This window comes from Erpetoichthys calabaricus, chromosome 13 (assembly GCF_900747795.2).
Source record: "Erpetoichthys calabaricus chromosome 13, fErpCal1.3, whole genome shotgun sequence".
Classification (NCBI taxonomy): domain Eukaryota; kingdom Metazoa; phylum Chordata; class Cladistia; order Polypteriformes; family Polypteridae; genus Erpetoichthys; species Erpetoichthys calabaricus.
In genome coordinates, this window is record NC_041406.2 from 14472375 (window position 1) to 14486862 (window position 14488).

At 35.3% G+C, this 14488-nt stretch overlaps 1 protein-coding gene across 1 annotated transcript in view; it reads right to left on the reverse strand.

Moving 5' to 3' along the window:
- Positions 1–2375: 2375 nt before the first annotated feature.
- Positions 2376–14488, reverse strand: part of ice1 (KIAA0947-like (H. sapiens)) — a 43223-nt gene continuing 31110 nt past the window's right edge. Inside the window, exons 14-18 of the mRNA XM_051935618.1 lie at positions 12406–12566; positions 10531–10721; positions 6921–7024; positions 5342–5440; positions 2376–2909 (exon numbers count right to left, since the gene is read on the reverse strand). Coding sequence (XP_051791578.1) covers positions 2722–2909; positions 5342–5440; positions 6921–7024; positions 10531–10721; positions 12406–12566 — 743 coding nt within the window. The 3' untranslated portion in view covers positions 2376–2721. The remainder of the gene's footprint in view (positions 2910–5341; positions 5441–6920; positions 7025–10530; positions 10722–12405; positions 12567–14488) is intronic.

Consider the following 14488-nt stretch of genomic DNA (forward strand, 5'->3'; position numbering starts at 1 on the left):
TGGACTGTGGGAGGAAACCCACACAGACACGGGGAGAACATGCAAACTCCACGCAGGGAGGACCCGGGAAGCGAACCCAGGTCCCCAGATCTCCCAACTGCGAGGCAGCAGCGCTACACATACTGCTTAGAATTAAGGCCAAAAAGTTCTATCTTGGTCTCATCAGACCAGAGAATCTTATTTCTCACCATCTCAGAGTTCTTCAGGTGTCTTTTAGCAAACTCCATGCGGGCTGTCATGTGTCTTGCACTGAGGTATGTGTGGAGACAACCAGGCACGGCTCATCACTTGTCCAATACAGTCCCCACAGTGAAGCATGGCGGTGGCAGCATCATGCTGTGGGGGTGTTTTTCAGCTGCAGGGACATGACGACTGGTTGCAATCGAGGGAAAGATGAATGCGGCCAAGTACAGGGATATCCTGGACAAAAACCTTCTTCAGAGTGCTAAGGACCTCAGACTGGGCCGAAGGTTTACCTTCCAACAAGACAATGGCCCTAAGCACACAGCTAAAATAACGAAGGAGTGGCTTCACAACAACTCTGTGACTGTTCTTGAATGGCCCAGCCAGAGCTCTGACTTAAACCCAATTGAGCATCTCTGGAGAGACCTAAAAATGGCTGTCCACCAACGTTTACCATCCAACCTGACAGAACTGGAGAGGATCTGCAAGGAGGAATGGCAGAGGATCCCCAAATCCAGGTGTGAAAAACTTGTTGCATCTTTCCCAAGAAGACTCATGGCTGTATTAGCTCAAAAGGGTGCTTCTACTAAATACTGAGCAAAGGGTCTGAATACTTAGGACCATGTGATATTTCAGTTTTTCTTTTTTAATAAATCTGCAACAATTTCAAAAATTCTTTTTTTGTCTGTCAATATGGGGTGCTGTGTGTACATTAATGAGGGAAAAAATTAATTTAAATGATTTTAGCAAATGGCTGCAATATGACAAAGAGTGAAAAATTGAAGGGGGTCTGAATACTTTCCGTACCCACTGTAAATCCTTCGACTCTGACTCCTTAGTTTCCGTTACTTCCGACTCGTCTGTATTTAATATGCTAATGTATTTTATGTGTTCATTGAAGGAAGGCAACATACACGTCATTTAACCACAGAACTACTGGCTAGGAAGCTGACTCTCTACCGTATTGGCCAGTTTAAACAAAAGACAAGAATCCCTGAACACACTTCAGGCCATAGCACACACCTACATCGTTACACTTGTTTACACTCAAATTAACTTGTTAAACACATTATATCTGAAATAAAATGAAAACACTTTTTGTAATGTACCATAATCCAGATTACAATATGTAAATGTCAGGTTGTGTAATAGCTCAGCTGAACTTCACACTAGTAGTAACACAACTATGCACTGAGCTTTATTCTTACTTCAGTGGAGAACTTAATTATGAGTATTGTTTGTGAAAGGGGACATTTGAACTGCTGTATTTTTTTCATTACAATTTAAATTGATTAGGAGTCAGAGTCGGTACATTTTTGCCGACTCCAATTCCAGGTACCCAAAATTGTCTCTTGACTCCTCGACTCCGATTCCACAGCCCTGATATTAAGCACTGGCACTCACAAATAAATTTTCCTTTACTAAAAAGGAGACAGAAAAACTGCAGAGCATCATGTTGGCAGTCATGGACCTTTTATGAAAGCCTTATTACGGAGTCCTTCCTGGACTGGGGCCTTCTCATTACCTGACTAGTAACTCTTCACCAAACAAAATCACATTCCCACATTGCGGACAAAGAGGAGTTATCCCATCGGGATTAATAAAGTATTTATCTATCTATCTATCTATCTATCTATCTATTTATCTATCTATCTATCTATCTATCTATCTATCTTTCTAAGGTGCTTGCTGTGTTGCTTACCTGTATGCATCTAAATCACATTTTGTACAATTCAAATGCTGCAAACATATGAAAATGGCAAATAATTTACCTGTCACTACAGTTTTGTGATAAATCCCAGGTCACACTGCACTACCATTCCTTTGTGGATTATCCTGCCATGGCCTGCGTGCCCAGGGTAAGCAAACATATATACACGTCATGAGCGTTTCTGATCGTTTTAGTGTGGACGGAGATAGTAAATGATGTTAAAAATATTTGTGTGGATGGAGATTTTCAAATGAAAACAGAGCAGTGTGGATGTAGCATGAGAGGTGTGAATGATCAAATCCCACTAAATTAATGTTAAAATCATAGTTCTAAAATTCACTTTTTTTTTCTTTTCTTTTTTAATTCAAGGCCAATTTATGTTTTAAGTGGACTCCTGTTGGAAATGATTCCACTTTCCCATTCCTGTTGGCTATTTTCACCATCATTACTAAGTAAAATTAATACAAGTAGAATGCAGCTATCTATCAGTTGTCTATTTTAATATAAAAACATTACAAAGAGCAAAATATTAACATAATTAGAATACAAAAAATAAAGTAACAAATAACTGAAAAACTTATGAAAGCCTATGTCCTGTACATTTTTACAGAATATAATACAGCATATACAGTTCACTTTACAGTACATTTAAATGTAAAATTGCATAAGAGCCATAAAAATCTGACTTTTACCAAACTACATTGAAATGCGAAACACTGCAGTTAAATTATTATTAAAGAAATTTTGGAAATAAACTGTGCAATTTTTTGTTGATGATTTTGTGCAACTTACAATATGACCAATATATTAATGTGGTGTCCCTAAATTTAGGTTAGAGTTGTCATCTGACGGTACACACAGTTCAGCTGTGTCAGACAGCTGGTCACAGCAGGAGGGACTGTTTGTGAAACTTCTGATCGCCACGTTGCTAGGGAGTCCATTGCTTCTTTTGGATTGCATGGAGACAAATCATATATTGCATAGAATGCAGCCAGCTGGACACCCCAGGGCATACCTAAAATTACAACAAATGTCATTAACATAAAGTCTAATATAATAGCCCCACGACACTAGAATTGGTTTAACTGGAGCACAGATAAGGAAACTAGAAGCAGTCCATGAAATTTAAGAAGTACTGTAAATGTTTATCAGGAACAATTTGCATTAGACATTTCTTTTCAAGAAATAGCCAAAAATACATTTGTTTCAATTATTTCTTTCAGTATCAATAAAAGTGCATTATTCATTAGTTTTGCTTAATAACCTGTCAAATTAGATGCATATATGTGTATACAGTGAGAACATAGGGAGGAAATCTTACAGAAAGACATCACAAGTACTATTTTCTTATAGATCTTAAGAATAAGGCCCTGGGTAGAAACTGGCTATCAACCAGCAGTAACAATTTAAACACCACCTCAAAAAAAAAAAGTATTACATTTTTTTTTTAAAATTGCATATGGGGTGCAAATACAGCTGGGGTATCGATTGAGTCGTGAAACCATGCTTGCACAAATCAGCTCAGGCATGGAAATAAAACACAAGGTAAACAGACAGTATGCATATGTGAAAACACTATAACTCCGTGATGTTATGACGGCCATGCAAAGTATCATTGGGTTTTGGGGGACGGGAAGTTTGTCTAAGTTGAACGCATAGTAAATTTCCAGGCAAATATTCCATGAACACTGCATAATTGCTACAAAATACACTTTGGCAAATTTTGCATTATCAACAGTACTACAGTATTTAGTAACACACCACTACTCGACATGTCGTCTGATCCTATCCTTGATAAATGCTTCCATTATTACTTTTCTAATAAATGTTAACCTAACTGAACCCAATAAGCATTATTACTGAATGGCACAATTTTTGCCAATTCATACTTTAAGAAATTTCCAGTGCGTATAGTTCTTATAAATGCCAATTGAGCTTCATGTAGTAAAATAGCTTTTCTTAAGAAATCTTTTTCAAGTCATATCTGATGCTGCCGTTTTATTTAGTTTCAATTTTGGTTCAAATAGCACTTCTCTTTCTGTAATCTTTAAGTCATTTATCACATTATTAATATTCCCAGTTACTACTGGGAGATTTTGAACATATTCACGTAAGATTTCAATAAAATATGAACCGAGAGCATCAATTACTACCTCTATTTATTTTATTCCCTTTTTTGATTTTTAATACTCTTGACCTCCTTTTTAATGACTCTCTTACTTGTAAAATAAGTGCAGAATCTTCTAGGTTTGATTTTTCCATTGTCGGGAACCTCCTTCTCTAACTGCCTTTTGGTGCTTCTAATATTTAACTGTTTCTCTTATGTGCTCACAGACACTACAGTTAGTATAAGATTTGACCATGAATTATAAATCCTACTATTTCTGCAATTTCTTTTTTTACTCTACTTACATATTGAGGACTCCCTTTAAACGTGTTCATATTTTCTGAACTTTATGATCAACTTCTCTACCAGAGTACAAAGTCCAGCTTTAAGTTAAGCCCACTGTACTTTGAGCATCTTTATTTCCAAATTTGGTTTATTCAAGTATCCGCTTGAACTCTGTCATACTGAAATTAAAAAGTTTTTGTGAAATTTATTATGACTACTGGTTGCTAATGGCTCAATAACATCATTACTTTAAGTTTGGTCTTAATTGTTTCATGTTAAATCTAGACAGGCTTCGCTCCTTTGGGTCTTCACATACAGTTGTTAATTAAACCTCTGAACAAAAGCTGCAGTGCTCCAAATACTTAATGTCTCATTATTATAACATACGCAATCTAAACTACTTGTAAATTTAAAATTAGTTATTAGTAATAACTAGTAAAGTTATAATTAGCGTTATAATTAGTTAAGCCCAGCACACACTGTGCCAGAAACTACTTGTATTGGACATAAAATGTTATTTCAGATAATGGTGTGGTATGGTGGTAATACACACAAATCATGGCACCAGAGAGTGACAATGTGTTGCACGTTGATTTGCAAATGCAATAAGAATTTCACTCTTCTCTGCACATGTGACAATACTGACCTGCATTTAGGAGGAGTGATGACACAGCTTCCTCCTTTTCAATCCTGCCTACACTTTCAATTACGTGCACCCATTTGAGTTGTACTAATACCTATCCCCAGGATTCATTTACATTTCTGCTGCATCACATTTATGTGCGGTTACATACAACTTTAATTAATTAGTTCTATTTTAATATCCTTTCTCCTACCACATTTGGTTGACAAAATATCGTGAGAGGGTCATTATCTGCAAATACAGACCATTTATCAAGAGACACATAATGGTAGACAAAAACCTGAATAATGAAGTAGTAACAGCAATAAACTTACTGTCATTAGGAAATTCCTCAACTGGAGGGAGTGACCTACTTCTTTTTTTATTTATATCCAAGATAGTAGTAAATCCCCAGACTTATATACCATCTTACCTTCTTTATTAGAATGTCTGCCAAAAGTGTTAATGACACTAGCAACATTTTTCACAGAAGCTAAGAATCCTTCCTTCATACCAATCTGCCCAAGTCGACCTTAAAAACAAGAAAAGTATTCAATAGTTTACATTTTTTCTAAATTGGACAACAAATTGCTGGTCTGGACAGTAAGAAACTTGAGAGAGACTAATGCAATGTAGTCAGCAGTATTAGGAGGTGTTTCCATCTGGACTTTTAGTAAATTCTGCAGGCACATTTCTTTTATACAAAAATCAGCTGATTATGTACTAGTTTCAGAGTTTTTTAATCCTTACTGTGTCGTAAGGAAAATTAAAAATAACACTTTAAATTTTACTATTTTAAGCAATAATTACAATAGATTAAAAGTTTTGCTAATTTCTTAAGTTACTAACAACTGGATTTTCTTTTCATTCCCACAATTCTTACACAGAGCTGCTGCAGTCTCTTATGAGTGGTTGCTGCACTGGTCAGTTCTTAGTTGTTGAGACTGTTCCAAGTCCATTACACAACTGTCAGGAAAAGCTCATTTAAATTTGTGATACATACAGTACTCTGTGGAAATCTATTCCTAAATCTTAATGGGAGGTTCCATATCTCAAAACAAGGCTTAAAATATGGATGTTTCTCTGAATTACAACTGCTGTCAATTTATTTGCATGACTCAATGGTTCCTGCTGTATCCTGAGCGTACACTGCTATTACCACACTTCTACTGTAGTCTGCTAGGCATCAAAGCTCTACTCATTTTAGGTTACGTTATCCCAAGCTTTACAGTAACTGTATACTGTAACCATGCACGATTTTAAAACTCTTTGATAACTGCTGTTTATATGGGTCAGTCTACAATTTATTTTTTTTTTTTTAATTGCATGTGGGGTACAAATACAGCTGGGATACTGATTGAGTCGTGAAACCTCGCTTGCACGAAGCAGCTTAGGCATGGATGTATGACATTTATATAGCACTCTTCTCACTACTCAAAGCTCTTTAGTGAGTGGGGAGCCAATTAGAGACTGGGGATGATCTGGGGCCCATAATGACTAGGCCAATTGGTGGGCAATTGAGCCTGGACATCAGGATACACCCTATTCTTACAAAGGATGCCCAGCAATCTTTAATGACCACAGAGAGTCAGGGCCTCTGTTTTATGTCTCATCTAAAGGACGGCACCATTTTTACAGTACAGCGTCCCCATCACTGCACTGTATCACTGGGATCCACATTCAGACCAGAGGGTAAGCACCCCCTGCTGGCCTCACCAACACCTCTTCCAGCAGCAACCCAAGCTTTTCCTAGGATAATTAGAATAACTCTGCTTTTTTGCAAACAAAATGTCTACATCATTCTGCTTAAATTAATGGATGATCACTCAGGGTACCATTAAGTAGAATGCTAAGGATTACGGTTTCGTTCTTCAAGCATATTCTTAAATGTAAGTATTAACATACCTGGTCATAGATACAGAAATTTATAAACAAAACAAATGTGTTTTAAGTTTTTTATTTATAAAAATACACATCATGTTAAATATTTAGATATATAATTTTTTTTTTACCAATTAGACGTAGTATGGCTGCAACACTAACTTCAGGTATACTCGTTTGTGATGAAGCTTTAAATTGCTTAATCCACTTGTCCATCTGTGGCCAGATTTGTTTGCTATAGGGAAAAAAAAATAAAGAGAACATTTAAGAAAACATTCTAAAAAAAAATCTAAACTGATTATAGTGAAACATCTAAAAAATTTAAGTCTCATTTTAATAGATAATGGAAGATATCTCACAGGAAGGTTAAGAGTCTACATTTTTTACTAAAGGTAGTAGAAATGGTGGTTCTAACAAAAGATGATCTCGATTTCTAAATTAAATTAGCAGTTCACAGTTCCTCCTCTATAGTCTCAGAAATAATTTACAAAAAATAAGGTACCCAACACTGTACACATCTATCATTTGAAACTCTTTGTGTTAAGCATAAAGGAAATGCTTTAATACAATATTACAAAGATGCCAAGAACACAGTGCACACACCTATAGAATTGTGGTCTCTAACTGGGTTTTTAAAAATAAAATCCGATTCCTTTTTTCAGAATAGTAAAAAAAAAATAATAGAAAGAGAGAAAAAGGAACACGTACAAGCAATTCAACTGAAACCTTGCAATACCAGAAAAGAATTATACTGGTCAAACAACAAGGGACTTGATAAAGATATAATTGAGTGATATGTGAAATCCAATACAAGGCAGCAATATTTGGGGAAAACATTAAGTACATTTGTGTTTTTAACCATTTGATCTCATTTATACTATTACTAGACTTTAAGCCCGTTACAATAACGGGCGCTAGAACAGTAGTCCATAAACAGTAGGAACAGTCTATATTAAATGGCAAGGGACACTTTACCTCTTTAATTTTTTTCCGTAAAATGCCTGTAATTTTCTCTGACAGTAATACTGGCTTTGCTTTCCGTAACATGCGTCCCAGCAACTGATGTAATGTGCGCGAAAATAAATCTACTTTTAAAAGTCATCGTATTGTAGTATCATGAAAATTCGTATATTCAACGACTGACACTTTACACGGCCAAGCTTCTTAATCGCAAATCTGACATCCTCAGAGTGAACACTTGCACAACAACAAACACTAATCCCACCTCTTTGGGGAAGCTGGTCTCCACGTCTCAGTACCCGATTGGATTTTTCGTGTTTTATGTCTTACTTCATTTACCGAAATCCGATTGGATCGACCGCACGATACTTTATAGGTCCCGCCCTCTCTGTCTTGTGTGACACGTCAGACAGCCTTTGAAGCATCGCACCGTGCCCCGAGCATGCGCACTTCACCAGAAGACACACACACACACACACACTGGACGCGAACAGGTGTTTTATTAAAAGAGGATGACAATGTGTCATTGATTACCACTAACTTAAATAAGTACTGTTACTATTTAACATATCATAGGTGCCGAGGGTTAGAGGGTTTAGTTGAAATAGATTTTGCTTAATATGCCTTTATCTCTACAGTCTTTAGACAACATTTTCTTTAACAGGATATGTTGTTGTTGTTATCTTATATAAATTAAAATCTGTTACTTATTATCAACAAACCTCCTCTGTGCTGTCACTATGCCACATTATGGTACAGTTTTAGTTTTTAGTTTAAACAGATTTTACTTAAGTATGTCTTTACCTCTAGTCTTTTTACTTTTTTCAGGTTTTATACAACATGTTTATACTACATTTTTACTTTGATTGGTTATGCTGTTATTTTATATGATTCTAAAGGAATCATATAAAAGGAAAAATGTTACTAAATAGCACCCCTGTCCAAAACAAAATACATACTTGCTTGCTTCCTGCAACATGAACAGAGATTTAGAACATAAAAGATGAAAACATGTCTAAAATTTAGTGATTTAACTTATATTAAATGTAAGCTTTCCATTTCATTATCTTATCAAAAGGAAACTGTCAAGCTACACTTTAAGTCAAGAGAGAAGACCTTCAACTTGAAACATATGATCAAACACTATATTGTAAGACACCTAAAGTGTATTCCACCACAGTAAATTTCAGGATAGTGCTTAATCCTTAAAAAAGTAGTTTAAAACAAAAAAAAAAAAAAAAAAGAAATTCATATTATTAGAAAGAATACACACAACAAGTCTATTTGACATGCATGTGACTCAACTGGCACTAACCGAACAGCATCTGATCTGGTGACTCAAGGGTTGCATCTCTACCTTTTTTCCATTTCACTGGAATCTCTGATATACAATGGAGCACTTGGCAGAAGGGTGCAACCTGGCTGGGACAGAAGTTGGTAACCCCAAATTGGAGATCACTATCCACATATGGAAAAAATATGTAATGCTTTTTGCAAGTGAGGGAATAGCTTGCTTATAAGCAAAGGAGGTTACAACTAGAATGACCAATAAATCAGTGCAGCTCTGGATTTATAAATCTATTTGAATCCCTGTTCTTCTCTATAACTATAATCTCTGCATAGTGATCAAAGGAATGAAGTCTCGAATACAAGTGGCTGAAGTGTTGCTGAACTTGCTTTTTGTAATTAAGTGAGGAAGGTCAGAAAAATAGGAAACCGTAGAATAAATATGGCATCCCTCTGGATCAGGGGTCCTCAATCACAGTCCTGGAGGGCCGCAGGTTTTTGCTCCAACTCAATTGCTTAATAAGAAGCACTTATTGCTCAAGTAACACTTCTGTTTCACTTTAGTTGTCTCACTCGTTAAGATTTTGAACCCTTACTGCTTATTTTAGTCTTAAACAGCCACATTCTTGGCTTTTAATTGCTCCTAATTAGCAATAACATGCAAATGACAAAAGAGACCAGCATTTCTCCATTTAGCTTGTTACCATTTACACCTGTGTGTAATCATGCACTATTGGGTTAAATTAAATACTTGGAAGGAAACTGAAGAGAAAAAAGTGAAGGACTGAGAATTACTCATCCATTTTAGCCTTCAAATCATTTGGATGATATCCTTAGAAAGGGAAAGAAAATCCAGGATATAAGAATTACCTGACATAGCAGAGTTAAAGCACTAAACAAGCCATGAAATTAAATTATTGGCAAGAATTGCTTTCTAATTAAGCAACCAGGTTAGAACAAAAACTTGCAGCCAATGCGGCCATCCAGGACTGTGATTGAGGACCCCTGCTCTGGATCAACAGGAGGAATTTAAATTTCAACATCTAGTGAAGAGGCCCAGTGGGTACCTTGACCGTAAGGTGCAAAAGGAACACCCCCAGGAAGGAGATCTTGTAAAGACTGGAGATAATATCTCTGAGATGACCTGGGAGCACCTGGACATTTCCCAGACTCCAGTCTAGACTGTTACTTGGGGTTATGTAGGTCTAACCTGATCAAGTCAGCAGGCTGCCATTGTAGAAGTCACCAGTAAAATCAGAGAAAATGAGATGAGATCACACTCAATAGACCTAATTCTTCCAATATTAGGGTAGGGGTTGAATTGAATTTAGTTTCGTTAAGTTTCACTTGTTTGTATAAAATGTTAGTATTTTTTATTGAATTTAATAAAAGCAAGTAATACTTCCAATATAATAAAGTATTATAATAAAAGAAAATATTTTTAAACAAGTAAAAATACCAAACAGCTAAAATTTATTAAAAAGTTTTACATACCAAATTAAATTGTCATGGGTCCATGTCCACTGCTGCTGGGTACACAAAAGTTCAGTGGCATAAATGTACTCCCATACATTAGAACTTAAATCTTCACCGTATTTTTCATGGCTCTGGAATCTCATATTTAGTCCAGTTTCCAAGGCAATGAATATACCAGAAACAACCTGTGCTATAGCACATGGGGTACTCTAAGGGTTTAAAAGGGGAAAAAAAAAAACATTTGTAAAATTGCATTAGAACTATATATAGTACTTAATATACTATATTGCTTTGGTCAGCCTGGGTACTCAAGTCATAAAGGAGTTTCAACATTAAGCATTTGGCATAGAAAGTTACCTCTCTTGTACATAAACTAGTGCAGCAGATTCTGCTCCTTCCAGATAAAATATTTTTATAGCAACTGAGAATCATCAAAACAAACACCATAACAGTGACATCCCAGGCATATGTAAAACCTACAGACCAAGATATGGATAAGAAAAGCATCTCTCTATTATAAAAAAAAAATCTTGGGGAGGGAGACTAGGGAGATGAAACGTGATCTTCTCGGAAGACAATCTGAAATCCCGCGAGAGACACTTTAACTTGCTCCCAGCTCTTAAAACAGCGACAAGCAAAACACGCAGCTCGCCAGCAGCTGACCCGACAGCATCTCCTTAGTTAAAGTAAGACTTTAACAACTATCAAAACTGGACTTGATGTTTTTTTGGAAGAAATAAGTGGATAGGACTGGCGGGCTTTGTTGGGTTGAATGGCTTGTTCTCGTCTAGAATGTTCTAATGTTCTAATTGAGTTTGTGTGTGTTTATGATAATAACTGGCATAGCTATACAGGGAAAGAGAGAGCAGCAATTTACCATATGGCTAAAGTATTATTAAATGAGGTTTAGTAACAAGAAGTGCAATTCATAGAAAAGTTATGTAAAATTATTGAATTAACTGGTTAAAATATTAGTTTATCTTTTTTGTCATAGTATTAGTTCAGCAAATTATAAGATTTAAATTATTAATTACTTCATTAGATTATTAACATAGGTTTTTTCACTAAAAGATAGTGCCCAGTATAACAAGAAGGACATGTTTAAATTTATTATTTGGAGAAAAAAAAACAAAAAAAAAAACAAAAAAAAAACACATTGAACAGGGGTCAGCTCCCTGAAAAGATGAGGGGTGCTACATAAGTAAACTTTTCAACTGTAGGGAGATGACAACATCCCTTAAGCCCATTACCACCACTTCAAGAGACACATTATCTCACCACATTATGGAGAGTAGTATTGATAAGAGTATCAATAAGTATCAATATAATATGTTATATATAATATAATCATAATGATATCTCATATGAATCAATAAGGAGCCTGCTATTCTTTAACAGACTGTAAAGGCTCATGGGTTTAGTTCCACATTGAGTCCATTAGCTGCCAGTAACAGCTAATGAAATGCAATTTGTCAGAGTATCCCTAACTTTAAAAGTGATGTTTAGACTTGATCTGGATGCAGTCCCAAGATGACTGAAGCTAGAAAAGCTTGAAGTTGGATGGCAGGATGGGATAATGACTACAAGAATTGTAGCCAGGATGTTTCTAAAAAATAAAGTAACAGATGGAAAGTGCTTTTTAAATATGGAAAGGGAAATGGGGAAGCCAACCCACTAAGCAGACAGACACAAACAACATTTAGCAAGACTCTTTGGAGATGTTTATCTTTCTTCCCGGTGACTGTTTTTTTTTTAATAGTTTATGATCTAATCTTTATCTTGTGTCTGGTTAGCAAAAGACAATATTTTTACTATGGACTTATTTTTGATTTTTACTTTAGACTCTCATATCATCTACATACTCTGAAAATTAAAAACATAGAAAATCTATACCTTGTTGGAGCGTGTGTATGCCTGGAAACACTTTAAAATATCTCCTTTAGCTCTTGCCATAATCACAGACATTACAGATTTATTAATGAGACCCTGCATGGAGAAAACATCACACCACGTGCTTGCAATGAATAAAGCCAGCTTTTCAGAATCTGGGAAGCCTGAAAAACAGAAAGCAGATAATAAGTAATGCTAATGTATTTTTGCCTTAAAATCTGTTTAACATTACAATAATAAATGTATTTCAGTAGTTGTTCTCAGGCAGCTGAATTGCAACAAGGAAATTCATTGAATTCTGTTTGTTATTTTACCTTAAGGAAAATGCTAAAAATGTGTAACTAATTAATATGAAGAAAAAAAAAGCAAGTGTGTATCACAAGACACACATTCCAAAGCAACTACATTATGCACAGCACATCTAAAAAGCAAGTTTGCATGTGGCCGAGGCATTACTGTACAGGTTGTAACGGGGCGTGTATTCAAGTGCAATGTAGAAATCCTTAAGTGCCAAAATCCAGAGAACCTTACCTGACTTTGAAGTTAGCTGATCACTATAGCAGCCACATGTAGGATTCCTAACCAATAACCAAAGTGTAATGTTTATAAACAGTAAGAAAAAATTTCAATAAACTCCCAATGTGTATTATAGCCTTATTTATTCCTGAAACTTTGCTCAGGGTTAGTGTTTAGGCACTTTGACAATATCACTCCATCCCCATGTGAAAGATAATAAATATACAATGCGAGCCTGCCTGGGCTTATCAGGCAAAAAGCAAAAATGAAGCATGCAGAGATCATGCACCTGCAGGGTGAACGCATATTTAAGCATTTTTTTTTTATGTTTAGGTAACAAGATAACTAGTAGCATTGCAGAGAGCTTAAAATAGCTGAAAATATGGGACCCCGAAAGATGGAATTTGTTCATAAATAAGTAGACATCAGAGTATAAAATGACCTGAGCCCTGCATATATTGCCCTGAACCATGAACTTTTTTTAAGACAGAGAAGTCAGTTAAAAAATAAATTTTAGCCAAAATCCACCAGATGGTGTTTTTGAGTACTATATGTATTTTATATATATATATATATATATATATATATATATATATATATATATATATATATATATATATATATATATATATATATTATATATATTACTATAAGTCCATTATGATCAAGAAAGACAACGAAGATGATAAGAAACTGGGTAAAGCCTTACATATAAAATGGATTGACACTTATATCCTAAATGCACTTGAAGTATGTTATCAGTAAGGTATTTTCAAATTCCTACACTGGGCATGCAAGGTATGTTAACAATTAACACCTGTTCAATTACAAGTTTACTAATAAGCTTATTAATTATAAAATGTATTTTAAATTTGCATTGGAAATTTTAATTGCTTTATGCACTGCAACACCTAACACAAAATTAATTTGAGGTATGTTTCATTTACATAAAAATGGGGTAGTAGTGAGAGCAATGGCCAAACATTCACATCATGGGATACTTCAAAATTCTGTTTTGGAAGACATCAGGAAAACATTTTTCAATATAATAGTTAAGATCACTACACCATTTACAGATTTTGACATGCTGAAAAAAACAGCTTGGACAATTGTATCTAAGAATGACCAATTAAGGCACAGCCATCATTAACTGCCACAATAATCTGATGAGCTTTCACATTAGCATTCAGACCATTATTTGCTAGTGATGGGTCATATTAGAACTATGGCTTCTAAATTCACGACCTTTGGGTGCTGTAATAAGGACATAAGAAATTTGACAAAAGGCAGGAGACCATTCAGTCTACCAAGCTTGTTTGTTTAGTAGTTTGCTACAGACTCTCATAACATTTTGCATAAAAAAAGAGCTTCCAGGCTTTAGTCCTAAACGCACTTCCCCTTAATTTCCACTGCTGTCCTTGAGTATGCAATTTTGCTGATCTACTTTCTCAATGTCTTTGAGCAAACAATATCTGGAATACAATTTAGATAGTTTTAGATAAAAGTAAGTGTGACAGATCAAAGAAAGTTCAAAATAGAACCCAGTGGCCAACATGAATAATTATATATA